Genomic DNA, 26,110 nt, shown 5'->3' with positions numbered 1-26,110 from the left:
AAGAAGATTTTTGTTGTAACATTATAGTCTGCTGACCAGACTTTATCACATTGTACGACATTTTCCAATTGTACGATTTCGGACGTGGTGTGTTTTGCCATCTTTTCTCGACATTTCGCGCATCGATGTTCTCGTCGTTTTTATTGTCAATCACAAATACAGAAGCCATTCCAGTTGCAAAATTAGCTATTCAATAGGATATAGGTATCGCTGGTTTCTATTTTTTGACAAGCGTTCGTTACCCGTTGACAAAAGAACGCTCGATCGTTTGATTTGTCGGATGGCAAAAATGTAAGAAATTGCACGACCAACCGCAAGGATTATTTCGAACCAGAATCTAAGATATTGGCCGGGATAAAATTTTAATTTTAATTTCATTAATTACATTTCTCCAATTTCCCAAATTGAAATATATACGTTAGAAAAAGGTACATACATTAAAAAATCGAAATTTCATGTGCTAAATATTTATTAATATTATTGTCACTTAAAATTCAACTGTAATAGTTACAAAATCCCGTAAACGTTCATTCATTGGTGCATTACATAAGATTAGATATAAAATTCTGTACACCATACAAATACATGAAAAATTCTTCGGTTAAGGTGTTTTTAGGAATATAAGAAAAAAAAGAAAAAACTACAGATACGATAATTTTAAGATTATGATTTATTTGGAAACAATTTTTATATAAAGGTTTAGAGAATGAAGTTCTATGTACAAAAGGGTTACGTTAGTAAAATACTAGGATTTTATATTCCTGGGCCGTACTCCGTGCAAAATAGTTTTCCTCTTATACTGAGAAACGTAATGGACAGTTACTCGCATAAATATCCGCCCATCTAATACACATGTCTGCATATTTTTTACATATTCGATTGAACATTAAAGTTAACAATTACAATTTATCTCGGTACTAAATCGATATACCGTAATGCATTTAGACACACACACGCACACACGCACACACACATACACACCAAATTTGACAAAAAAAAGCTGTGTGCATAAGAAATTAAAACTTATATAGTAAAATCGCTGGGATATCCAAGAGAGTATCGTGAATAAGTTTGTTCAAAATAAATATTGATCTTGGGGTGGATCATGTGTGCTCTTTTACTATTTCCATTGAGAACAATACTTTTTCTTTTTAAAGGAAACTACAAAAACTAAAGTAGGTATATTAACCATACACACTGTACATAATTGGTACTTTTTCAACTTCAACATTCCATTAAATGTGTAAAAAACTGTTACAGGCGTGATAGTTTTTGCGAGTAACTGTACGTGATGATCCGTTTTCTTCGCGTGCAATTCTTTCTCCCCTTTTGTTTATTGCGAGTCCTCGACTCCCCCTATACTTAACGCTTGAATCTAGTTCAACTCTATGGACGCTGATTTTTTACTTTTCGTTATCCATTTCTTGTTTTTTTTAACACGCATATAGACATCATATGTATTGTTTCACGTATACGACATTACAGATTTACGCTTTCGGTATGTACAATCTAAGGATATATAAACAATGCGAAAAAAATCATTGTTCCTTATGCGTTTTTTCGGAAACATACATCCTCTGATCGAATCTCGAGTCTTTTCGTCGTTTAACATACCCCCTCCCCCCTGAATAACGATTTTCCATCGTTCGCAGATTTCCATTAACATACAGAAATGAACAAAAAAAAATATATGTATATATATCAATACATTTTGTTTGATAGAAGCATACAGCGCAAAAGCGATTAATCTTATTTGTTTACATTTACTTATTTATTGTTTCTTTTTTTTCCGTGTAATTCAGTGCACGGTTAAGCTGAAAAGGAATGGGCTTAATAATGAGACGCGCGTTATGTTCCATTAAACAACACTGTATTTTTGCCTTAGTTCTCCCTCGTCATTCCTTAAAGCCTTATAGATTCGGAAAATTATGTGTGATCTTTGATAAGAGTGCGCTTAGTTAAATCTACAGGTAAGCATACACAGTCCGTGGAAAACGCGAAACAGGGTGTTCCTCTGTGTCCGTTGCTGCTTAGCCGCGAAGAACGATTCAACAAGTCTGAAGAGTTTTTCAAATTCCACACCCGCGGACACCATCATTTTTTGCCTGCCGCGAAATCATTGTAATTTCGGATATAACGGGAAAAAAATAATAATAATAAGAAACGCGACAGTTTCCGTTATCGATTTTCCCAGTGAAGAAATGGTTCAGCACAGAGTCAAACTAGGTTCAAGCTTTCCATGAAAAAATCTATTTTTTTTAAATAGTCAATTACATGGTATATTTACATCTGGTTTATTAATCCATTAAGCGCCAAATTTATCTCTCGTTCGACTATCCTAATAGCTTGTCCAGCGAGTTCTCTATGCTGCGATGACGATAATAAGCTTGGACTTTGTATGCGGGGAATAAAGTTCTTAATTAAAAAGCCTATTCATCGTTTGGAAAATATAAAACCCCAGATTATACTTCACTAATCCTACAAATACAATGCTTACTTCAAACTTGTGTGTATAACGGTGTCGTCGCACGTTTTTGTGTGTATGTGTGTTTTTTTTTATATTATCTGTAATATGATATCGTTTTCTTCACCCCGCTTCAAACCCTAGGCAAAACACCAGCGATCCTCGCGTATTATCATAAATTAAACGATAAAAATTAAAATTTCAGCGGTTCCCTTTTACACTGAGACACGAATTTCTAAAACATAGTCATCCTCTCTTTCTTTTGTTTTGTTTGTTTGTAATCGTAATCTAAATTCTAGATTTCTGTTATTTTGCGTTTCCTCTTGCTTTTCTCAGTTTTTGTATTTTTTTTTGTTAAATTGTTTTTACAACACACCAGCTATATATATGTTTTTACTTTTCACATTTTGCCTCTTGCTTTTGTTAGCTGGAAAATCGTCAATACATAATTTCATTCATTGCAATTGTACGAAGTGAACGTTCTTACATATATACAACCCACGGTCACCCTTAAAGCGTACAACTTCCATGTAAATTATTATATTCGATGCATGATCGTTTGTTTTTCAAACCGCGTGTGTCAGTTGCTTCTTTTTTGTTTTTTAAGTGTTCTCTTCACTTGCCCAGCCCCAGCGCAGCGTACTGTTCTTCCGTCACTTCTGTCATCATTAAGTTTCCATCGGGTAAGAGTAACACTACTCTTCTGGTGCCTCCTAATTACAACACGACAATAATATAATAACAATAAGGTTCGATTACAAAGAAAAAAAGAACGATTTCGTTCTATGCAACAAACAAGTCACCGGGAAATGAAACACCTGAATATCTTCAATGAATAAATTTGAACATTCCAAACAAAAACATCTTTCGTCATACATTCGCTATATAACATATTATGGTATGTAGTGTAGACGCAGCTTTAGGTGGACTCACCCTGTATAAACTATAAAACTCTCATTGGATTATATTTAGTTCACTTTTTAGATGATATCAAAGGTATTCAGATGTTTCAGTCCCAAAGATTCTACCCCCTATCCCGAAACAATTTCATTAAATTTATCACTCTACCTGGAGTAGGTTCTTCTGCTTGTACAACTTGAGCCACCACTTGTCCGTTACCATCACCGTCCTCCTGTCCCTCGGCCACGTCCGCGGTGCTTGTGTTATCCATGATAGACATCACCATCGGGTTCTCGGCCGGTTCGGTCCCGCCCTCCTTCACATAGAACTGCGAGGCCAGATTCACCTGATCGGGTATCAGCTGAGCAACAGCCTCCGCGACAGCATGGTCCAACGTCAGCACGGAACCATCGTCACCCTGCTGTTCCGTGGTAACGTACACGCACTGTTGCTCGCCGTCGGCGTCACGCGTCACCAGTAATGTCTGGCCGTCCTCGGCTTGTCCGGCGACTTGGTAAACGACACCGTCCTCGCCAGTTATCGTTACTAAGTTCGACGTGTCCTCTGCTACCTTCCTTTCCTCGGCGGGTACTTTCTCCTCGGGCTTGGTCACGTCAGCGGAAGCGATAGCGATCGTGCTGGTGGAGGTGACCGTGGCTGTAGACAGTCCGGCCGTGATTGCTGTTTCGGTGGTTGGTGTCGCCTCAGGCAACGGTGCTGATGCGGTCGTGGCTGGGACCGGCACGGCTGGAGGAGCGGTGTCATCCAAGCAAGGAAGATCCGGGGCAGGAACGTTGACGTTCGACAAGTTCATTTGTGCCGGTTCGCTGGTCTGAACGATGGTGCCTGTTGTTCCCCCGGGACTCATCTCGACTCTCATTATGCCGCTGCCATCTGTGAGGGAATCAAGGGAAGGTAGAACCAATTCCGTGGTGGATGTTGTAGCCGCGACGTCTATACTCTCTGACGTAGTGGTGGGTGTTTTGACGGTGGTCAACGGTGTCGTCGGTTGCTCGGGCTCAGGTTCCGGTTCGGCCGGCTGTTCAACGGGTTCTCCATCCGGCCCGATGATACGTCCCGTTAACGGGCACAAAGTGAACGGCCGCGGTGGACTGTCCGGCTCCGCTGTGGCAATGTTATCCGTCTCCGGCGGCGGCGGTAGCTCCGGTTCACCGTCGCTACTACTCTCCTCGGAGCCGACCTCGTGAAACTCCATGTGAAGACCGTCCCCCTCCGCCAATTTACTTTCCTTCGGCTTGCCCCCGGGCGCCGCGCTGGTCGGGCTCTCGGCCAACTTCCCTCTACCTCGACCGATACTGGTACGTGCACCCGCCAAGAGGCCGCGGCCACCTGGTTTAATGATACCCGCCGCTTCTTGAGCTTTCCGTTTCGCCATTAATAATTTTTGCTGCGGAGACAATAATGACTGTGGCTTACCGACTGGTGTTTTCGGCGACTGTTTCGCCTGTTGCTGCACCGGACTTGTTCCGGACTTTACCACTTGCTTCGGCTGTGAACTGAGCACGGTGAACTTCGGTCGTATCTGCGTGACAGAGACGGGACTCACCGAGTTACTTTGCGTGGTCACGGTCGTCGTACGTTTCTGTAGCACCTGACGTGTTTGCTGGGCCTGAACTTGCCTCGGGGCTGGCGCCCGGACAGGCGTACGAATCGTCGATCCGATTCCGAGCACGCTAGTCGGTGTCGTCGCACGGAGCGGGGGTCTCGGTAACAATGGTCGACCATCCGCATTACGTTGGCCTGTAACAGGTCCAGGACGTATTCCTGTACTTATTCTTGGCTGCAAATTTATGGGAGCCGGCACCGCGGTCACGACATGTATCTGCGGTAACTGTGTCGGATCTGGTTTCGGCTGGATCTTTATAGGCTCTGTTTTCGGCGTACCTCCCGTTTTATTCGTAACCGGCTTAGAAACTACTTTCATCTGGGTTACTACTTGACTTCCATCCATTTTCGATACCACTTTAACCGGCGTTACCGAATTCGACTGCGAGGCTGATATTACTTGCTTTCTCACTACGTTAGCGTTATCCCGATTCTGAACCATTAAAACACCTTGCGTGGTCGGTGAACCTTTTACAGCCAACTTCCCGCTAGGAGACGAGTCCAGCTTGATGATCCCATCTTTCCGTGACATTACGTAAACACCGGACGTCAAGTTTGGCATTTGCTTCGGGTCTACTTTAACGACTCCTTTCGCGTTCGCGACCAATACCGGCGGTTGGCTCGATTTTGCTCCTTCGGGAGACTGAAGTCCCAATGAAGTCGCAAGATCTGTCGACGAACCGCTCGCTCGATTAGAACCGTTCGATTGAGCATTAGCACGGTTAAACGCACGCTGAATCACGTCACTCCGACCCAACATTCTCTCCTCCTCGGACTCTCCGGTCCAATCTTCATCGCTACCTGTATCAGCTTTCGCTCGTTTCGCAGCACTGCTGCCACCATCCTCGGAATCGCTCTCAGAATAATCCATTCTCCTCTTCCCCAACACTGAAAGACATACAAATCATAGGTGTTTCGACGAATTATCTATGTACTTACAGAAGTATTTTCTATGATAATATCAACATGTATGTTATCATGTATCTATACGTACAATCGTTATCTTCATCTTTCATCGAACCGCACCACTGTTTTACTTGATCCATCGCCTTTGATTTGCTTGAACGCATTGGTCTCCTAAGTACACAATTTCTTACATAAGTATAACTGTCGGAATATACGAGTAAAGCTTATGGAAATTCATTGCCTTACCCTACTTGAGCCGCAGTACTTGGTCCAGGTTTCGCCTCCGCCTTTATCACTGTTTTCTGAGCAAGATGACCACCCCGCCCAGCTGCCTTTGCATTGGCTTGTTGTTGAGCGGCCTTCAACTCTTTTTGCTTTGCAAGATTTCTTTCGAACTCTTCCAATAAATGTTTACACGTCGCCACATGCTCAGCAGGTTCCCACGTATTATGCTCGCTTCAATTATTCATTGTACGATTAATCAAAATTGTTCTAGCTATTTATACAAGATTATGAACAATTTTTTTTGTAAATTAAACTTACTGGGTATATCCTTCCCATTTTAGTAAATATTCTGAACACCTCTTTTTTGGATTAAAACGTTTCGCTAAGATCTTTTCCACTGTGTATTCCTCGTCAGTTGTGTCCTTATCTTCATCGCCAGCTTTACTGGATTTGCCCTGTGTGGTGACGATCAAAATTGAGTTTATTATTAATGGAAAAATGAGTTAATCGACTGATCGAATGCAATCATCTAACCTTAGGTTTTATGGAAGGTTTCAACTTTGGTTTCTCCTTCTTTTCCCCTTCGGCATTAAAGGACTCGCTTTTTTGATTCTTTGCTTCCGAACCTTTGGCGTCTTTCTTGTCCCCTTCTTCTGGTTGTCCATTCCTAATAACCTTACGGACAAGCACGGGTTTACCTACGAAAGTACAAAAAAATTCCAGTAAACTACCTCCCAGAGCATTGTAACAAAATTACGTTCTTTTGTATAAAATACCTTCTGCATTGGTTATTTGATTTTGCCTAGGTACATCCTGCATTTTCGCGTTACTAATTTTCGTAAAAGTTTGAATAGTTTTCCCAGCCGCGATCCAGGAGTCCCTAATGTGCGTATCCATTTTGCACCATTTTTGATAGAGTTTCCACGAATTTGTAGAGTCTCTATCCGAACCTTCTTGCTGAATCTGTGAATCTTTCCAAAGCAGAAAGGCCCACACTTGTGCTTTCTGTTCGTTCTGTACGAAATTACAATGCAATTAAATAACTTTGTTACACCAGCATTGTTTCTTGCTATTGCAATTAATTGCGACATTCATTAAGTACTACTAACATTGCTATTTTCACGGAAATGTGATACTTGAGTACAAGCGCCTTCTTTCGTACGATGCTCTTGAAATTCCTCAATAAAGTGAAAAACTGAATGGCACTGTCCACATACGAGAACATCTAGCCTTCCCATTTCTTCTTGTGCAGCTAATATCGTAACAGAATTATGTTGAACGCAGTAAGTACAATAAATCATATAAGTTGCCTTTCGTTTACATAAATTACAAGACGTCGGTATGTCAGGTTCCTCATTTCTATATACCAATGGACTACCGACTCAATTATTCTATAAATCTATGGTACTCTTCGTGAAACTGTTCAAGAGAATATATTGATACAAGTTTCAAAATTCGGGAATAACGATACTTCTATAATCGATCTTTTTTAAGCATATCTACTATTAATGTTCCAAAAATTTGTATGCTTTCGTTCACAAGTGTTTGGTATATACAAATATTTATAGAAACAGCAAAAAAAAAAAGATAAATTACTTGTACGACAACCTTGTGCATAAAAAAAATCATAGATGTTACCTTTAATAGCAGTAGGATTACTACTGATGGCCGAAGGGCCATCTCCTCCCTCCATTTTGCTCAACACAGTATTCTAGTCTCTATCCACAATGTTGCTTTCTAGAAATTAAAACTATCTTTTATTTCCTGATCAAGAAGTTGCATAAATTATACGACCAAGTGAGTAAATACTGTGTTACTCCACTACTTAATAATTGCCCAAATATTACATTGTAAACTTAAAATTCACATTTGACTAGAGTTTTGAGTTTTGAATGTACAGAAACTATTTTTCATTGAAAGAACAATATCATAAGTATAATTCATGGGTGATACAAGAAAATCAGGCAGAGATTATTAGAAGCAACAGAATCTAATGTTTAACCTGTAGTGTATTACTACCTATAGTACTGCCATCTCTACATTTTTATCATGGAATAAATATTAGTTAGTGTTACTGTTTTACAAATAGCTGCAGTAAGTACCTTAATATACATTTGACTTTCTCATCATGGACGTGAAAGCCTATGATCGGGTCACGCATAACCCATACCAAATACTATTATATACCATGTAAAAATATTATATTCATTTACAAGAATTTGTAAAATAACTTCCTTGATACACAACTGATTTAATGTAACAAAAAAGGTTTTTATCATGTATAATAACTTGGCAGTACAAATTATTATCACGTACATAGTTACAAGAAAAATAATGCTCAGCCGCATAGTAACATTGAGAAATAAAATTAGTTATACAATATAAACTAAATACTCATTTTTACTTTCATTTAAATATTCACTACCCATTGTTATATAAATATTACTAATAGTACATTCATTTGTACTCATTGCTATTAAGGCATTTGGATGTAAGTCTTCTGGAAAAATTACAGGAACTCCTATGATGTTTGCTACGATAACATAAAATATTAACAAGAATATGTGAAACAATGAAAAGGAGGATATAGGTTACAGAAATTCTTGTTATGGAACAAAATGCATAAAGTACTTTACAAACTTCTATTTAACAAAATAAATACTTTATATGAGTCAAGTAAATGAATATAATATCTTATAAATCTTTTTTATAAAATGTGTAAAGTAAATAGTATTTTATTTATGAACAAATATTTTAACCGTATTTTACAGTTTACACCCAAAATTCGATGTAGTCGAAAATTTTATGTAACTACATTAAGATTTTACTGTTTCTCGATCTTGTCAAAATGGATACGGAAAAAAAGTTCTTAAACGTATTTGCGAATCACTTATTTTCCATGTAACATGCATAAAAAAAAATTGAACAAACACCCCTCTCTACCTATTAAATAAGTTGGTAACAAAAGGGTTGAGCAGTGCACAAGTGAATTCGTTAATGTTATATTATCAGATGAAAATAATTAATTAAAAGAAAAATTTGTTTCTATCGAAAAGCAATATAATAAATCATTAATAGCATTGTCGTAGGGTGGCACAGCGAACGGAGAAAAAGATCGTATGATACCGAGTTCAAAGTTTCGCGGGTCTTGGAAAAATTTATACACGCAACATGCCGGTGGAAATCGAACTGCGAACATTTTTTAATAAGACACCACTGTCGTTGTTACGGCGATTCGGAGGTTCACTGCACCCACGCGCACCGTTGCTATCGGTAATTTTATGATGCATTCGTGATTCCGCGAGCAATCGCGAGCCTCTTACGACCGTGGTTTTTATTTAAACGGAGCAAATTCCCGCATAAATCGGAAGACATCGGGGCACAGCATGGAGTCATTGTAAACGCGGCCAGTGGCGTAAGTTACCAACGAACAAAACTCACAGATAATTCGTTCTTGAAACGGTAGCCGGCTCGCCCGTGAAAGACCGTTACTGATAAAACTGGCTATTCGGACTGCAGAGAACACGGCGGTGCAGAATCGAGAGAAACATTTAGAAACGATGCCATTGCCGCCGTCGCCGTGGTCGCCGCCGCAGACTCGTCCTCCGTCTATCACGAGCAAGCCGATGCTCGTCAAGATGGCTCTCGTCGCGAAAACTCTCCCCGACTATTCACTTCCTGTCCACCCATGAATATTTTTCGAACACACCTGACCCGGTACCGATTTCAATCAGACCGCGAATCAAACCAATGATGTGATCACTTACGCGCCCGGTATACCGTGGAAAAGTCAAGACTTTCTTGATCCCGGAAAATTGCCGTCGCCGCACGAGATGGGATGAAAACAGTGATCGCGTCTGACGATGGTGGCGCCATGGCGCCTACCCGCCACGGCAACAGCTTACCTTTTGGCGGGAAAATATTATCCGACAATTACCATTTCTTTCCCTTCCTCGACCGTATCTTTTCTACGGGATTCTTTTTAATACTTAGACCATTATGTTTGAAACCGTCCAATCGGAAATAAATTGTAAAGTTTGTCCAAAAACCGGACCACATTCCGAACGGGTTGTTATCGATTTCAAATCTGCCGCTTTTAATTCATCGAGTTCGACTATGTTCCGGCATTGTATCGAGTATAGAAAAGGCGAGTTTATGTTAATTAATGTCAAAACAATTTCATAAATAGTCATTGGTTATTGCGCGCAGATTTATGAATTGTGTATGATTAATTGTTACTTCATGTAGCTGTTGCACGGGTCTTTCATGCCGGTGCTTTAGTTTTATTGACGACGCGTTTCCTCTGATTCACGAAAAGTTTCGAAGGTTTCGAACAACAGGCCCCCGTATCGACCGAATACATGCGTGTAATTTTCGTGTTCGCTATTATAAATTTTTTGATATGAATTAATTGGTATTTTTCACATGTCTTTATTAAATGCAATCTTATGATATCAGTCCTTTGAAGATATTAAGACTTTGTTGTCATTCTTTCCTACTGTGATCTTAGCCCGTTATTGTTGATGTTGACAGTAATATAAACAACATTAACCTAATTCATGCAACATAGTCCATAATCATCTAAGTCTAAGTAAACACACATTTAACTATACTCGTGAAAGCATCTAATATATTTTATAGTACAATTTTTTATTTGGGCAAATTATGTTTTTTTTGTTATAGCTTTGTTTTAGAAATTAAAAAATGGCTGATGATGAAGAAGAGAAGGAGTATCGGTGGGAGACTGGTTATGAAAAGACCTGGTATTAAATCGTTTATTTAAAAATTATTTATTTATGTGTTTTTTTTTATGACTACAAATAGCAAAAATAATTTCTCATTAGGGAAGCAATTAAGGAAGATGATCATGGATCTTTGGAAGCATCTATTGCCGATATTATTCACAATGCCAAAAGAAAAAGACAGTTGGATAAAAAGATTGGTGCTAGATTGGGGATGATGAGGCATCTTTATGTAATTCTTGATGCTTCTGAATCAATGTCTAATCAAGATTTGAAACCAACTCGTTTGTTATGTTCCTTAAAGGTATGTATTTAATAACATAATTGTAGCCTATTATTTCATTTTAATCCTGGTTATTTGTTATAAGCTCCTAGAGGATTTTATCGATGAATTTTTTTATCAAAATCCTATAAGCCAGTTAGGAGTAATTGTTACAAGAAATAAAAGAGCCGAAAAAGTTGGTGATTTGACTGGGAACTCCAAAAAACATGTTAGGGTAAATATATCTTTATTATTATCAATAATTTTGTCCTTTTGCGAATACAAATCTTCTTTTGTGTTAGGAATTAAAAGCAATGCAGCAACTTCAACCAGCAGGTGAACCATCATTACAAAATTCCTTGGAACTAGCTTTAAAATCCTTAAGGCTCCTACCATCACATGCTAGCAAAGAAATACTAGTAATTATAGGTGCTCTTACAACGTGTGATCCAGGAGATATTAATGAAACTATACAAGTATGCGCTTCTGTGCACGCAACAAGAATCGAATGTATTACTTTAATAATAATAAAGTACACTTTCAGAGTCTGAAAACAGACGGTGTAAGATGTAGTGTGATAGGACTGGCTGCTGAGTTATTCATCTGTAAAAGAATGGCCACTGCAACTGGTGGGGAGCACGGTGTTGCATTGGATGATAAACACTTCAAAGAGCAGTTGAACATGCATATAGACCCACCACCAACTGCAACAAGATTGGACGCTGCTCTCGTGAAAATGGGTTTTCCCCATCATGCTTTGCAGTCTTCTGGAACTGATACATCCATAGCAGTGTGCATGTGGTAAATTTATTTTGTGTTTTACACATTAAAACGTACAATAAATGTATTAACGTTTACAGTCGAATCCCTATTTAAAAACAAATACAAAGTACTTTATTATATTTCAATTTGAATGTATAGTAGGAATGACTAATATTTTTTGTAGTCATGCAGAAGGCTTGGATGAATCTGCTGTGAAACTTACAAGCACAGGATACCTCTGTCCACAGTGCCTCAGTAAACATTGTGAACTTCCCGTAGAGTGTAGAGCATGTGGACTTACCTTGGTATCTGCTCCTCATTTAGCTCGGTCTTATCATTATTTATTCCCTGTTGAGGCGTTTAAAGAAGTGCCATTTGAGGGGACACCTTCGAATTGTTACGGTTGTCAAAAAGTTTTGTCACAAAAAGATAAGAAGGTATAATCCATACAATTGTAATAGACACAAAATGTACATATGTATGTATGTGAGTCATTTTTTATATGTATTTACAGGTTTACATTTGTAACAAATGTAATCAAACATTCTGTTTGGACTGTGAGATATTTATTCACGAATCTCTACACACGTGCCCAGGCTGTGCTACAAATCCAGACACATATCACAGGTCGGCTGAAAGAACTTAATATACCGGATGTATGTAGAGTAAAATTACTAATATTAGCTTATTTTGTACTCAATTTTTTAATAGTAGTTAATGTAATCTAGGACCAGTTCTATGTATGAAGAATTCCTAGAACTGATCCATGATGCATGCATAGAAAGATCTCTTCTCGTTAGAGAAGAATAAAAAAGTGAAAAGTCAGTAATTGTAATGAATAGTTTATTTCTTTCTTCACATCATTTGTCAGATATATTTTCATAAAATCAAATCATTTATTTAATATGATTATCTATATACAACAAATACATACATTTACGAAATTGTTAACGCATCTTATTTGCATAACAATATAATTCTAAGTTAACGTTTATTTCTAACTAAAGTTTATTTTCAGTAATGCAAAATTTCCAGAAAATCATTCTGAACTCTTCAGCTTTAATTAATCTATTAATATTAGGGATCGCAATCGCTATTTAGGACGTGTCAAATGTCGGTAGTACCTATGAATTAATGATTCATAAATAGTGCAGAGATTAGGTAACCATAAATTATATTCAAAGATCTTTTGAGAAAAATACTAAATATACTTCTTAACATCCAAGTCCACAATACAATTGATCATGTTTAGGTGAATTGAATTTTTCTATAATTTCAAATATTGTAAAGTGAACTATGGAAATTAACAACTTTAATCCGATTTTTTTCCACATTTAGTACGATTTTTAATTATTTCAAAAGGGAAACAGTAAACAAAATTTCGTTCAATAATTTTTTTACATAAACGGAAGGCTTAGATCGGGGCCTCCTTGAAGGGGCTGTAGCCACCCCCCCCCCCAAATTGTTATTGCAATTGTTATATGAAGTTGTTCAACAAAAGAAATTATAATCCGTAGGTTTTACTGTGTTGCTTCAGATACGTGTAACCGAGTCACCCTTTGTCATAGCGTGTTTGGGTAAGGTGGGGAACCGGATTACTTTGCGTCACTAATAATCCGAGACTGTCTTTCGTTTATGATGGTTTACGGTTAAGGTCCCTGGTTAGTATGTTATATGTATTTTGTCGTCGTCGTTTCGCAGTAGGTAGAGGTCCGCCTCAGCGAAAAGGAAACAAAACAGTGAGAGTTGTTTATATACATTCGAATAAGACGAAGGCGTCTCTTTCCCCCGAGGCAGGGGACCCGACGCATACATTTCGAGCGTTAACGCGGCCGCTTTGAAATCATGGTGGGAGGTGATTGAAGTTTATTAGCTAGCGGACAGGTGGAAGCGAGCATCGTTATATTAGAGCACATTGTTAGTTTACGATCGTACTCCGGTGCGATCGGTTCCACGGTGTCGACCTACTTCCGATTTATTTCACGTATGTCCATCCTGCCTGAACAAAGTGTATTCGTATGTGAAAAGTTTTCCTTGCGGCTGGTTTCCTTTCTAACACGCATCTCCGAAATCAGGTAAGATCATTTCATCCGCGCAATGTATACCCGCCCTGAATATGGAGCAATCCGATGGGTTTCTAGTTTTTCGTTAAATTAAAAAATTTACCACGATTCGATATAATTGAACGGTGGATTTTATAGATTTATAGAACGCAGGACTGTTTAACATCTATTATAGTGAAAAGTTTAATGAAGTGTATTTGTTTCTAATTTTATGTAAATCAGTGCATCAAAATCTATATTTCTATGGACATCCGTAGTTTAGATCTAACAAACGTTAACTGTACCTTAAAAAAAAATGTGTAGCTTCTAATGTAAATCGAAATTGTTTTGAATCTTATATTATTCTGGAATATACTCTATTCTAGATACGTTTTTCCTAGAAAGTTCACTTACTTATCTGTACTTGTGTGTTCGTTCCCTTTTGGAACATTTAAACCTAGCGTGACAGCAACGCCTTAGCTACAGGTGTACACAAATATACACGTGCACGCGTGCATGCGCGCGCGATGTGCGGGGCTGTGTGTGTTTATATTGGCAAAATGAAAAAGGTGGGTCAGTCAAGGAAAAAATAGAAGGTTACTTTGTAATCGTTTCCTTGCGATCTAACTAACAATCGCGTGGCTTGTGGTGCACGTACAAGAATGATTTTGCGATCTTGAGTATTTTGGTTCTTCGTATGTCATGTAACATAATTATCACTTCCTACCAATACAGAGTTTATTTTCTCAAGAGTAAAATGATATTTATTCAACAAAAATGTTTTAAACAATGAGGTTTTGAAATAATACGTGACGATTGTTTTTATTAATTGCAAATTAGTAAAAGTACCGGAAATCGAGGTAGCAATTTATAATTCGACTTGTATTCCTATTTATACTGCAAACAATGTTCATAAAAAATGGTTGTTGGTGCGACTGAGAAAACACTGTCGTTAACGTTAAGGTCGACAAATCCAGTTTCGTTTCACTTTTCATAATTTAGTCTTATTTTACCGGTGATATGAAATTTATTATATCGTTACAATTGTAATCAATTAATTGATTTACAAAAAGGAATCAAAATAATCTACATAACGCGTCATATTATCAATCAACGTGGTTCACTTGTCAATGATCGCTGGTTAAAATACAAATTTAAACAAATTCAAATTAAAATGATAATTGCTTCATATGGAAACTCGATATCCAATTTGTTTGTGATAATTGAATATGATAAAGGCAGACAAAACACATCTCGAGTATATACAATACATTCCGATCTTAATCTGATCGCCATAATAATGCAATCGAATAATCAAGTAATATCAAGGTCTTTTTTTCAGGATCAACCTTGTTACTTCTTGTCGACATTAGTCGTTCTAATTTTATGTATCGAGTAATGCGTAATTTAGAGCGAGATGCAATTCGATAGTAGAAGGATATATTTTTGCAGTCCGATCACCAAAATTGGGCATAATTTATACGAATAATGTATATATAGGGAGTAAAAATTTCCAGTTACTTGGATAAGTGTATATTCAAATTACATATATAAAATATATATGTAAATCTATAAATGTATATAGATATATTAAAATTGTCATGTTTATTCAATAGAGAAAAAGAAGCCACAAGTTTTCTTATCTTCTGTTCGTTAGTCAACATTCTTTCTAGATATTAAGCTGCCTATCTTTGTCAATTACGTATCATACTTCGCGAGATGTGCGGACCGTCGACCACGTGCTTGACAATTTTCTTTTTTCGTTTCAATTGTGCCCGCACGGTGACCAAAAATATTCCTTTCTCTTTGATTGTAGTTTTCAGGCCACGTAGCAGTGTGCGTGCGTAACATTTGATACACAGGCAAGGATAAATATCTTAGAAAGGGAGTCTAGCGAGAGAATTACTGTGGCTACATTTCGTCACCTTTACTTGGGAACGCGTAACTATAATTCGCCATTTGTGAAAAAACAGGCCTTTAAACTGTAAACTGTCGTTTTTACCCTGTACCGAGTTCACGTTCGATTTCTTTTTATTTTTATGCCGCACATTGTACTTTGTACCCCACGTTATGGTGGTCACGGGAGTGAAAACGTTTCGACGAGTGAAGGTCATGTACATAAATGAAATACCTAAATTCTTTCACTAATTATACACGTTTCGAATTTTGCCATATCTAAGTTCTGGGTCTTATTTTTTTTCAATCACGATCAACTGCACACTAACTCGTTTTCTGTATTTATTAGATCTCCGAACTTCTACCGCAGGAACAACAATGTTTATCAAGAACTGTTGCACTGTACGATGTGTTAATTACTTAATTACATACAATCGTTTGGGGTAAAATTGTTTGGTTGTAGGCGCGCCCTAGCTGCGTAATGATAAATAACAACAAACGAGTGTAAATATACAATACGTAATCGCCGGTTAGAAGGTTATAAACTTGTATTTATTGCTAAATCTCGTATAAACTCCACTCGCTAAATAAGGGGGTTAATTTCGATGAAATTGAACAGTCCTGGACACGAACACCTGCCCGATAACACAAGGTAACCGCGTTTTTCGCGCACGAGATTTGTTTACATTGGCAGGAATTACCGCAGAATTTGTTGACCAATTAGCACCATGCAATCCCCGGATGAATGTTTATTAATCTGTTGACTAGTCGGTTAAATATTATGCTTCCGTCGCGCAGCTGTTTGAGAAAAATTTTCAACGCTGCCGTGTTTACACATAATACACATCATCGGAAGCAAGTCGAGTTAGCATAGCGAGGCTATTGGACCCAATCGAGACGCGATGTCTTCGGGTTTGCTCGTTATCCGGACGATTACGTACTTGCGTAAAATTAATTCAAAATTAAGATGTAGCTTAACACTGGACATGGTATTTTTTGTTTCACATGTGATCTTGACATTATTGACTGCCAAACTCGATAATCTAGACTATAGGTTCCTTTGGACAATTACTTAAAACAAACATTTTTTAATTCTGTCTTACGCATACCATTTTTTAATTCAAATTTCAGTGATTCGAATTATACCTTTACTTGGTTTCACTATCGATTCGCTTTAAATCGATATTGTATATGTTATTCAACTTCGCTCCCGTCGTTTGTTCCTAATCTGACCTCATCAATCTGGATTTACGTACCATTGACACAACCGGAACTAATGACTTCTCGCCTCGGGATACGTTTTCTTATTCTTTTCGCAACCGCGTGACGACGCATTATTATTTCTGATCCCGTTACTTACAATAGTACCCCCACCGCCTTTCTATTTCTCTCCGTATTAATCCAGGCAAACAAGATTTCAAACGTTCCGCTTTTATATTTCCTCGCGACACGAGAAGAAGACGAGTTTTATCGCTTCTGATTTCGTTGACCTAGAAATTTTCACCAATCTGTATTATTGATACAGGAAGCTCGTCCTATAGTTGGGTCACCCGTCGAAAAAACGTTTGCAAAACTATTATACAGGGACAAAATGAGTATATGTACTTAGTCTTTATCGTCTTATGGCGGAAGAGCAGCCCGCCGAAACTCGACGGGATCGGTAATTGCGCCGCGTGTGTATCGTAAAAAAAATCGTAAATAAAGGCATTACGCCAAGGAGAGGGACGTTTCGAAGGGGAATCGACACCACACCGCAATGAGGACACGGGTACCCCGGTGCCGCGCCTTAATTGGTCCGTAACCTTGCCACACGTTGACCAGCGCCGGTGACACGCGGTTTGTTTGCCTCCCCATATTGTTAGTGTCAATGTCACTGGACGACCGAAAATTTCGACCAAGAATCTGGTCAGCAGCTGGTTCCGTCTGACCACTCGAATTTACGTTGAACACTTAAAACGCCACCTATCGATGGGGTCGTTTGACAGGTATTCTGACAGTTACGTTTTCCGTTCTAGTAACCGGAATTTGATTTCACTCAAGGTATTCACAGAGACGATAAAAAAAAAAAACGATTGTTCGCGGAAAGAAGGAATTCAGCGTATCCTTTCCATTTCGATGATTATACGGAGGATAATTTGTTGCGTCGTGTGATTCCCCCTGTCTATTGAAATGTACGCGGACGTCGTGTAATTAGAGGTAACCATCGCGAGGAATTTTAATCGCGCGAACCACGGAGCGGTTAAAACGAATCTTTCTCATCAGGATGCGAACAGCGTAGAACCGCGGACACACGTAATCGCCCGAGTACGACCCTCTTTTACGCCATCGATCACGATCGCTGCTTAAAGAGATCAAGGCGATTCACGAAGACGTAAATGATCGAGTGGCCTTGCAGGTTCTTGTGCAAACACTGCCGATGGAAAATACGGATTGTCTGCATGTTTGCTCTTTATGTCGCTGCCCCGTGGACATCAATGTAGAATATGCTATCGTTTAGTTGCCGCGTGTCTTAGGTTATTAGCCTCGAAATGACTGATTTTATAGTCGGGCACGTTTGAAATCTTGCATTTAGTAAGGTCACAGTATTGACAAATGGACTTACCGCAGGATTATTGGATATATATCATCTGTTACGAATGACACAGAGGACTAATGTTTCTTTTCATGACAAGTACAATGACTGTGGAAGTTGTATCTTTACGAATTAACATTTTTTCCGGGGTAAAGTAGGGGAATTAAATTCATAATTCGATTTGTAATCTTGATAATTCACATTTTTTTTTTAAATAGAAAACTTTTGAAGTAGATATTAAGTTTTCGAATGAGAAATGTTTGATTCACAGTCGCCGAAGTTCGATTTTACTTCGATCGAAACCAGGATCACGCAGTATTCTTATTACTCAAAAGACTGATTAACAGTGTCATTTCTCCACTTTCATGTCGTGAGCGCGCAATCCTTTTAGAAACTCTCAAGTTTGTTGCAGTTTCTCCCACAAAGATATGAATTTCTCTCACCGACGAAATTTCACTGCGACCAGGCGGGGTTTTATACACAGATGACGCCTTAAAGACGTCTTAAAGTGTGCCTTAGACCTAAAATAGCCGTAAAATGGGCGTCTACGAGGCATCGTGTACTATTTGGGTAGTAATTGAATGGAAAAATTGATTCGTTAAATGCGGTCTATCGCAAGCAATTCATCGCTAACGTGATTAATTCTCCCGGAAAACCGTACCGATGGACCGGAGACAAAAATGACGCCGTCCGCCATTATCGTTAATAGGCCAATTAGCATTTCAACGTTCTTTGTCATTCGGTATCCTGTTTCCCGCGAAATTACCCTTCTCGCTCCTTCCGCCGTCTATTTCGTACCGTCCACACGATTTTAACGCTTAAAATCGTTCTCGAGCGTAATTTAGTCGCCGGCTCGGTCACTCAAAGGGCGAAAAAAATATAACTGTCTTCACTGGTTAGCACGTGGTTGCGCAACAACGATCATAAATCAATCACAAGGTAGTTCTTTCGGTTCGTTCGCGGTCTTCGACAGGTTTCGGCGATAAAACGTGTCGAGGATATTATGCTCGCTCGCGTTTCCACGGTTGACGTGAATTATTAGCCGGTGAGACGGATGGCTGTTTGCGCGGCCGCCTTAAGGACCATTAATGTCAACACACCTTTTGATTGATTCGTTCCGTACGTGCGCGAGAAACATGAAGAAATTCACGTAAGCGTTTTAATAACAACATTGCAGAATTGTTGGCCAAATGTTTATAAATACAAAATTGGTTTCTCGCTTTTAAGTTCAACGTACTATCTACTCTTTTGTCGTAGATGGATTGTTTTTGTTAATTAACCTTTTTACTTCCTACTTTATACTTTTTAAAGTTCTACAGCTCACTAAGAAAAAAATCAAAAGCCTTGTGGTGAGACATTGTGAGTGTTAATGTTTGCCATATGGAAATTGTTAACTTATACCTAATTTCTCAAAATCAGTCCAGCCGTTTGAGCTCCAGAGTTCTCCAGTTTCTCGCGAATTCTCTGTAAAGTCATCCGGATCGATTCTTCGAGGAAGAAATCGAAGATAGCAAATTTACCGCCTACGATAAGGGTATTATCACAAGAATGAAGTACGGTTAATTAATACTTCGAGATAATTATGATACGCAAGTGTTCGAGATATTGCGATTTATGTAATCGTGGAAATCGAAAGGGGAAAACAGATCGATCGATAAAAAAAAGGTAAACGTAAACGTGACAAAGAAGTAACTAGTGGCTGGCATAACCTTGTCCCCTCGGGACATATGTAATCGACAGTTGTTCATTATCCAAGTTCATCTTCGCGAAACAGTTGACGTTTTATCGTAGTGTAACCAGATTATCGATGCTCGGGTCTTCGTTTCTTTATTGTCCTTTTATCGTTCGTCGTTAATGACAATTGTGTCATTCCATTCGCGCGTCAAGTGTTTAACGCAATTAGGTTTCCTTGGAACGAGATACCTATTCCTGTTTTTTTTCCACAAATACTTACGTCACAATTATATTACATAGTTCGTTCCATCGACTTTTCGTAGAATACGATCGAAAATACTTTGCGTGACAACAGATACTGCTTGAGTCCGCGTCGGGACAATAATCTTGTAAGGAAAAATGCTTCAGACCCTCGTACATAAAATAGCGAAAAATACCTCGGGTCGGATCCGACCCTACCTTACCAAATACGGCCAATAATGCCATGTATATTTTTTTTTCTATCTCAGAGACACGTCTCCGTCTATATTTAAAATCCTTGCTTATCTCTATGTACATTCGAAATTTGTACAACCATGGCAATACGAGTGATAATTTAGGCTCGATCGAATTACTTCGGCCTTCGCGTACTTCTTATCATACAAAGACCCTCGGCGGCCATTTTGATCCCCTTTTATGTGGGGACTGGATAAGTCTCCGTGTATTGTATTCAACGGGCTTCGCGACATTCAATAAAAGAAACGACGAAGTCGGTCTGAGGAGGACAACAAACTCGGAATGCGTTCGAACATTGGTTTAGCGATTAATCGGTAAAAGTGTGTCGATAATCTCGAGATATCAGAAAACAATGACCTCGAGAAAAAGGAGGCCGTGATACTTTTTCTTTCGATGTGTCGATGGAAATATTCAAATGACGAAGACGTGTAATATGCTTTCACAAATCCAAGTTTCCCAAAATGGTTAGACGAGTTAATAGTTAAATTGAAAATTCATATTTTTTGTACATATACACCTACTCTTCGTGTTAAGACGGCACAGGATTCATTAAACCTTTATTGGGGGTTCACGTTTAATTTAATTTAATTTTATTTAATACCGTGTAGCGTAAACTCTATAACGCAAAACAGCAAACGAAAAATGCGAAACGTAAATAAAATCTCTGTTATCCAGGCATCGCTTATGGCGAGCAGTGATTTCCAGATTCGCGATTACACGGGAGTGTGTTACGTTCCGAGAATCATACACTCGAGATATTTTTCACGGATGATCGAGCAGGTATGCCGCACCGTTGATTTGTCCTACCAGGTTATCCATATTTGAACGTATGTAACACTTTGTAGTTCCACGATTCATGTTTACACGGTTGATACGAAGAATCCTTGTGATCTTCTTCTAATCCTTGGACAATCTATTTCATTAATTTTCTCCATTTGGTTTCACTTGTGCATATACAGGGTGTCCCAGTTTTTTTCCTGCCAAACTGTACCAGCATTATCTACAAACAGAAATTAGACAAAAATGTTATATAAACACAGGCTCTTGAATGCTTTATGAAAAAGTTTTAAAGAAAAATACGAAATGATTAAGAACTGGTGTTCAGTAGACACAACATAAGAGCACATTGCTGATATCTGTCATGTTTTCATATACTCTAATGTTTACATAATAACGGACAACATTTTCAGATGGAAACGAGACCAGTTGATTATCATTTCATATTTTTGTTTACAACTTTTTGATAGAGCATTCAAGAGCCTATGTTTGTATGACATTTTTGTCTTATTTTTGCTTATAGAATATGCTGGTAATGTTTGGCGGGAAAAAAACTGGGACACAAGTAGCTGTCAAATGAGCGTCTTGAAGACGTCATGTGCTATCTGGGTATATTATCGCAAGGTGCAAGTTAAAATCGCATGTTCTCAAGCGCCGACACTTTTCTCTGCTTTTCTCGTAGAATGAAAGAGAGAGGAGAAAAAATAAGGGTCTGGTATACAGAGTCCTTTTTCCCCATTGCCCCTTGCAAAAGGCGCGAATATTAGAAAAGCGTAGTGAGCATTTAAAACATTTAATTTACTTTCAACAGTTTATTTGTCCTTCGTCGATAGACAGGTTGAAGATGATCCGACCTAACTGCCTGAAATTTATTTCAGACAAGTTACAAGGCACCGAAGGTGAAGGGGCGGCTCGGCATGGCGAGCCGATTATGGAGAGCGTTGTCCAGGAGGCGCATCGATGAAAACCAGGATAGCAAAGGCGAGCTGGCCCGTGTTCTCGGCCTGTTCGATCTCACGGCACTTGGCGTTGGCTCGACCCTCGGCCTCGGCGTCTACGTTCTCGCCGGCAGCATCGCGAAAGAGACGGCCGGTCCAGCCGTTTGTATCTCCTTCCTCATTGCTGCGATCGCTTCCGCATTCGCCGGTAAATCAGTTACCCCCGTGTCGGTTACCGATCGCGTTGGGATTTAACGGTTTCTTCGTTATCGACGGAGATTTCGTGAACCGGATTCGTCTTCGTCCCCTGTGTAATGATCACCATCCGCGCGTGTTCTCCTTGAAAACATGACCGCCGTTTTGGGGAAAATTTTAAATGCATTGTTACGGAAAAAATGAAAATACTTGTGGATTATCAATGTTATTGTTCGACTGGCCCATAGGCACGGGTCGCGAATGACCACGATGTCCGCTAAGCAAATATCACTGAATCTTGTACACTTTTTTTTTTGCGATAAATTCAAACGATGTACGCGTTATTTGGCCGAGGCGAAAAATCGTGTTTGAAATTCCAGGAATGTGCTACGCAGAATTCGCTTCCAGGGTTCCAAAGGCAGGATCGGCGTATGTCTATAGTTACATAACAGTGGGAGAATTCGTCGCTTTTATCATAGGATGGAATCTAATTTTGGAGTACATAATAGGTAGATAAACATAAATCCAGAACTTCTCTTGCCTGCTACTGCGTTACCTATTTTCTCATCTCTCTGTTTTCGTTTTTTTTTTTTTTCATTTTGATTGTCAGGTACTGCGAGCGTGGCACGGGGGTTGAGCAATTATTTGGACGCGTTACTTGGAAACGTGATAGGCAAAACGTTGCACGCCGCCATGCCGATCAACATTTCGTTTTTATCCGAGTATCCTGATTTCTTCGCGCTCCTCGTGGTGCTGCTTCTTATGATTTTGCTAAGCGTAGGAGTCAAAGAGTCTTCCATTTTGAATAACATTTTCACTGTTGTCAATTTGATTACCATCATGATAATCATTGTGGCGGGATCTATGAAAGGTATAATTATTTCTTAGCGTATGCAGTAAATCATCGATGACTGTTCGAAGGTACCTCCACACTGAATGTTCAGATGTTATCCCCACTACTGTGCGCTTGACTCGTTCTGAACCTTCCATTTCATTATGATTAAATGTTATTTAATTTTATTTAAAACAAATTTCAATTTTTAAAGATTTATGTATTTTGTTGTGCTGTATTACAATGCCCCCTTCCCCTCGATTTTCGACCAGAGGCCCCCGAAAATTTGATAGTCCTGGGTCACCAAAAATCTTAATCCAGGCCTGCCCAGTGGTGGGGACGACGTCTGAATACACGGTGCCGAGGAACCTTCAAACACTCATCGATAATTTACTGTGTACAATCTCGAGTAAATTAACTACCTTGAACCTTGCATTGGCCAGCTGATCCGTCGAATTGGAGAATACCAGCAGAGGACATACCGGAGTCGGTGAAACACGCAGGATTAGGGGGTTTTGCGCCCTTCGGCATAAGTGGTATAATGATCGGCGCGGCCAAATGTTTTTATGGTTTCGTGGGATTCGATGCAGTGGCAACCACCGGGGAGGAAGCTAAAAATCCTCAGAAGAATATACCTATAGCAATCGTTGTGTCTTTGATTATCATCTTCATCGCCTATTTCAGTATCTCCACTGTACTAACTATGATGTGGCCTTATTACGATCAGGTACCATAGCGTAAATTCAATTGTTCAAAGTTCCTATTCAGCCGAATGCTTTACAGTGGTATACGATATAGGGGCGTTGTAATAGTGATAATACAGTGAACTTTAACTATATTGTTTATATTATGTTTATTGTATTTAGAATGCCGATGCACCATTTCCTTATGTGTTCGATCAAATTGGGTGGACCACTATTAAGTGGATCGTTAATATTGGAGCAGCGTTCGCATTATGTACGAGTTTATTGGGCGCAATGTTTCCATTGCCGCGGATTCTTTACGCGATGGGCAGCGATGGGATAATTTTCAGACAGTTTGCCAGTGTGCACCCCAGAACCATGACGCCTATTTTCGGCACAGTGATTGCCGGTTTATTCACAGGAGCCATGACACTTATATTTAATCTTCATCAACTGATAGATATGATGTCCATTGGAACGCTGTTAGCGTACACGATAGTGGCTGTGTCGGTTCTAATATTGAGGTGTGTGCATGAAAAACTAGTATGCAATATTAATATAATTATGTATCCTCACGAGAAAACTTGGCTTCTCTTCTTGACTTGGTAAATTTATTTCAAGTACTGAAATAACTTGACATAAATGTCAGTAACTGCTGATACCAGTCGATATCAAGTGGTAGGAAGCTCTTCTACCAAGCTACTTTTTCCCTTGCTGAAACCGAGTTTGCTCGTTAGGGTATATCGGAATTCTGAAAAGTATTCGTTGTATTTTCAATTATTAGATACCAAGGGAAGGACTGCACCTCTAACAATAATCATTTAGCAACGATGAACGGTTACGAATTGACGCCAATTCATATCCTAAAACAGATATTCAATTTGCACAATCAAAAGGAGATAACTGAAACGTCCACCAAAGTTGCAAAATATGGTATTGCGATGTTATGTAAGTTCTATTATCGAACTGACCGTGTTTAGACATCAAACAATGTTAATGTTTCTCTCTATATTTGCTGTTTCCTTTATAGGTGTTGTTATATTTGTTATCGCGTTGTTCATTAACAACGTGGGCGCAGATGCCTTTGGCAAAAACGTAATAGAAACTGTGATACTAGTCGTACTTGTGATAATATTATTATTAAATTTAGCAGCTGTCGCGAGACAACCTGTCCAGGAGGTTGACATAGCATTTAAGGTATACTTCGAAATCACTTTTTGGAAAACGAAAAGATAACGCCATCAGTTTACACGTAACTGTTGCTTTTAGGTACCATTAGTGCCACTTTTACCGTGTTGCAGTGTTTTCATAAACCTATATTTAATGTTACAACTGGATGCTTTTACGTGGATTAGATTTTCCATATGGTTGCTAATCGGTAAATATAACAATTGGGTTAATAGAATAATGTTAAATATATCTAATCGTTAATTCCCTATATTTTTGGCAGGTTTTATTATTTATTTCTTTTACGGTATATCTCACAGTAAACAAGGGGAAAGAGATAAAATGGAGGCTGAAATGATGAAAAGGAAATACGCGGATCAAGTTAGAATCGTAACTAGATTCTAACAGCGAACATTGCACTATGTGATATGTCTGGTATTAATGTATAAAAAAATTTTCTCAGAGAAAACCATAGGTATTATCAAGAAGTGATGACCACTACGACTTTAAAATACGATTAATATATATTAGTCGTGTTAGCGTGTCGTTAAAAAAAGGAGGACATTAACATTCCGACTGTATAGAACATTTTTTACATAGCATTACTGCAATGCAGAATAGTTCTTATCATGAAAATTTAAGACGCCAGTAAAATGCTGGCCATTTTACATCGGTACAATGCATAAATTATTGCGAGTCATTTTAAGTATACTCAACAACATTGTATTCAGTGAAAACGGAACTCTGACCTACTGTGTAGCGTATGATGATATTGTAACATCTGTTTGTTCCTTTTTATATTTATATACGAAAACGTGTTGATACAATGTACATATTTCTTAAAGAAATTTTACTACGTTTATTGATTGTTTAAGTGCTATTTGCACTGATGAAATATATTGTTTTATATTATGTCACTGTGTATTCATTTAAACGCGGTTCTTAAAATAAC

The 26,110-nt window shown here is 38.6% G+C and overlaps 3 protein-coding genes across 7 annotated transcripts; 2 read left to right on the top strand and 1 right to left on the bottom strand.

The window, feature by feature from the left end:
* Positions 1-1,421: 1,421 nt before the first annotated feature.
* LOC107193366 (flocculation protein FLO11) lies at positions 1,422-9,889 on the bottom strand. 4 transcript variants are annotated; one of them, XM_015582782.1, is made up of 11 exons: positions 9,563-9,889; positions 7,760-7,858; positions 7,231-7,373; positions 6,898-7,135; positions 6,656-6,819; positions 6,440-6,576; positions 6,143-6,352; positions 5,985-6,067; positions 4,802-5,878; positions 3,533-4,714; positions 1,422-3,177 (listed from the first exon to the last, which is right to left on the bottom strand). In XM_015582782.1, the coding sequence occupies exons 2-11, from the start codon at positions 7,812-7,814 to the stop codon at positions 3,080-3,082; spliced, it is 3,387 nt and encodes a 1,128-aa protein (XP_015438268.1). In that variant the 5' UTR covers positions 7,815-7,858; positions 9,563-9,889; the 3' UTR covers positions 1,422-3,079. The 4 variants fall into 4 exon arrangements, with proteins under 4 accessions (XP_015438268.1, XP_015438269.1, XP_015438266.1 ...); XM_015582783.1 differs by having other exon boundaries at positions 3,533-5,125; positions 5,792-5,878; XM_015582780.1 differs by having other exon boundaries at positions 3,533-5,878.
* A 936-nt stretch (positions 9,890-10,825) lies between these two features.
* LOC107193293 (general transcription factor IIH subunit 2) lies at positions 10,826-12,535 on the top strand. The gene is made up of 7 exons (XM_015582698.1): positions 10,826-10,884; positions 10,966-11,167; positions 11,232-11,360; positions 11,428-11,601; positions 11,670-11,926; positions 12,072-12,324; positions 12,402-12,535. The coding sequence occupies exons 1-7, from the start codon at positions 10,826-10,828 to the stop codon at positions 12,531-12,533; spliced, it is 1,206 nt and encodes a 401-aa protein (XP_015438184.1). The 3' UTR covers positions 12,534-12,535.
* Positions 12,536-13,497: 962 nt separating this feature from the next.
* Positions 13,498-26,070, top strand: LOC107192168 (cationic amino acid transporter 3). Of its 2 annotated transcripts, none has more exons than XM_015581373.1 (10): positions 13,498-13,962; positions 22,222-22,489; positions 22,857-22,985; positions 23,087-23,347; positions 23,752-24,035; positions 24,175-24,515; positions 24,776-24,939; positions 25,022-25,188; positions 25,261-25,369; positions 25,442-26,070. In XM_015581373.1, the coding sequence occupies exons 2-10, from the start codon at positions 22,261-22,263 to the stop codon at positions 25,561-25,563; spliced, it is 1,806 nt and encodes a 601-aa protein (XP_015436859.1). In that variant the 5' UTR covers positions 13,498-13,962; positions 22,222-22,260; the 3' UTR covers positions 25,564-26,070. The 2 variants fall into 2 exon arrangements, with proteins under 2 accessions (XP_015436859.1, XP_015436868.1); XM_015581382.1 differs by lacking the exon at positions 13,498-13,962 and adding an exon at positions 17,550-17,810.
* The last annotated feature ends 40 nt before the right edge of the window (positions 26,071-26,110 follow it).

Source organism: Dufourea novaeangliae, unplaced genomic scaffold, assembly GCF_001272555.1.
Source record: "Dufourea novaeangliae isolate 0120121106 unplaced genomic scaffold, ASM127255v1 scaffold7, whole genome shotgun sequence".
Taxonomy (NCBI): domain Eukaryota; kingdom Metazoa; phylum Arthropoda; class Insecta; order Hymenoptera; family Halictidae; genus Dufourea; species Dufourea novaeangliae.
Note: the sequence above shows the minus strand (reverse complement) of the source record. Positions and strands in the feature narration are given on the sequence as shown.

Coding starts and splice junctions, on each gene's coding strand:
- LOC107193293 (XM_015582698.1), top strand. CDS start 10,826: ATGGCTGATGATGAAGAAGAGAAGGAGTATCGGTGGGAGACTGGTTAT. Junction 10,885..10,965: donor ACTGGTTATGAAAAGACCTG/GTATTAAATCGT, acceptor ATTTCTCATTAG/GGAAGCAATTAAGGAAGATG. Junction 11,361..11,427: donor ACTCCAAAAAACATGTTAGG/GTAAATATATCT, acceptor CTTTTGTGTTAG/GAATTAAAAGCAATGCAGCA.
- LOC107193366 (XM_015582780.1), bottom strand. CDS start 7,814: ATGGAGGGAGGAGATGGCCCTTCGGCCATCAGTAGTAATCCTACTGCT. Junction 7,374..7,759: donor TAATCCTACTGCTATTAAAG/GTAACATCTATG, acceptor TTACGATATTAG/CTGCACAAGAAGAAATGGGA. Junction 7,136..7,230: donor ATTTCCGTGAAAATAGCAAT/GTTAGTAGTACT, acceptor AATTTCGTACAG/AACGAACAGAAAGCACAAGT.
- LOC107192168 (XM_015581373.1), top strand. CDS start 22,261: ATGGCGAGCCGATTATGGAGAGCGTTGTCCAGGAGGCGCATCGATGAA. Junction 22,490..22,856: donor GATCGCTTCCGCATTCGCCG/GTAAATCAGTTA, acceptor TTGAAATTCCAG/GAATGTGCTACGCAGAATTC. Junction 22,986..23,086: donor AATTTTGGAGTACATAATAG/GTAGATAAACAT, acceptor TTTGATTGTCAG/GTACTGCGAGCGTGGCACGG.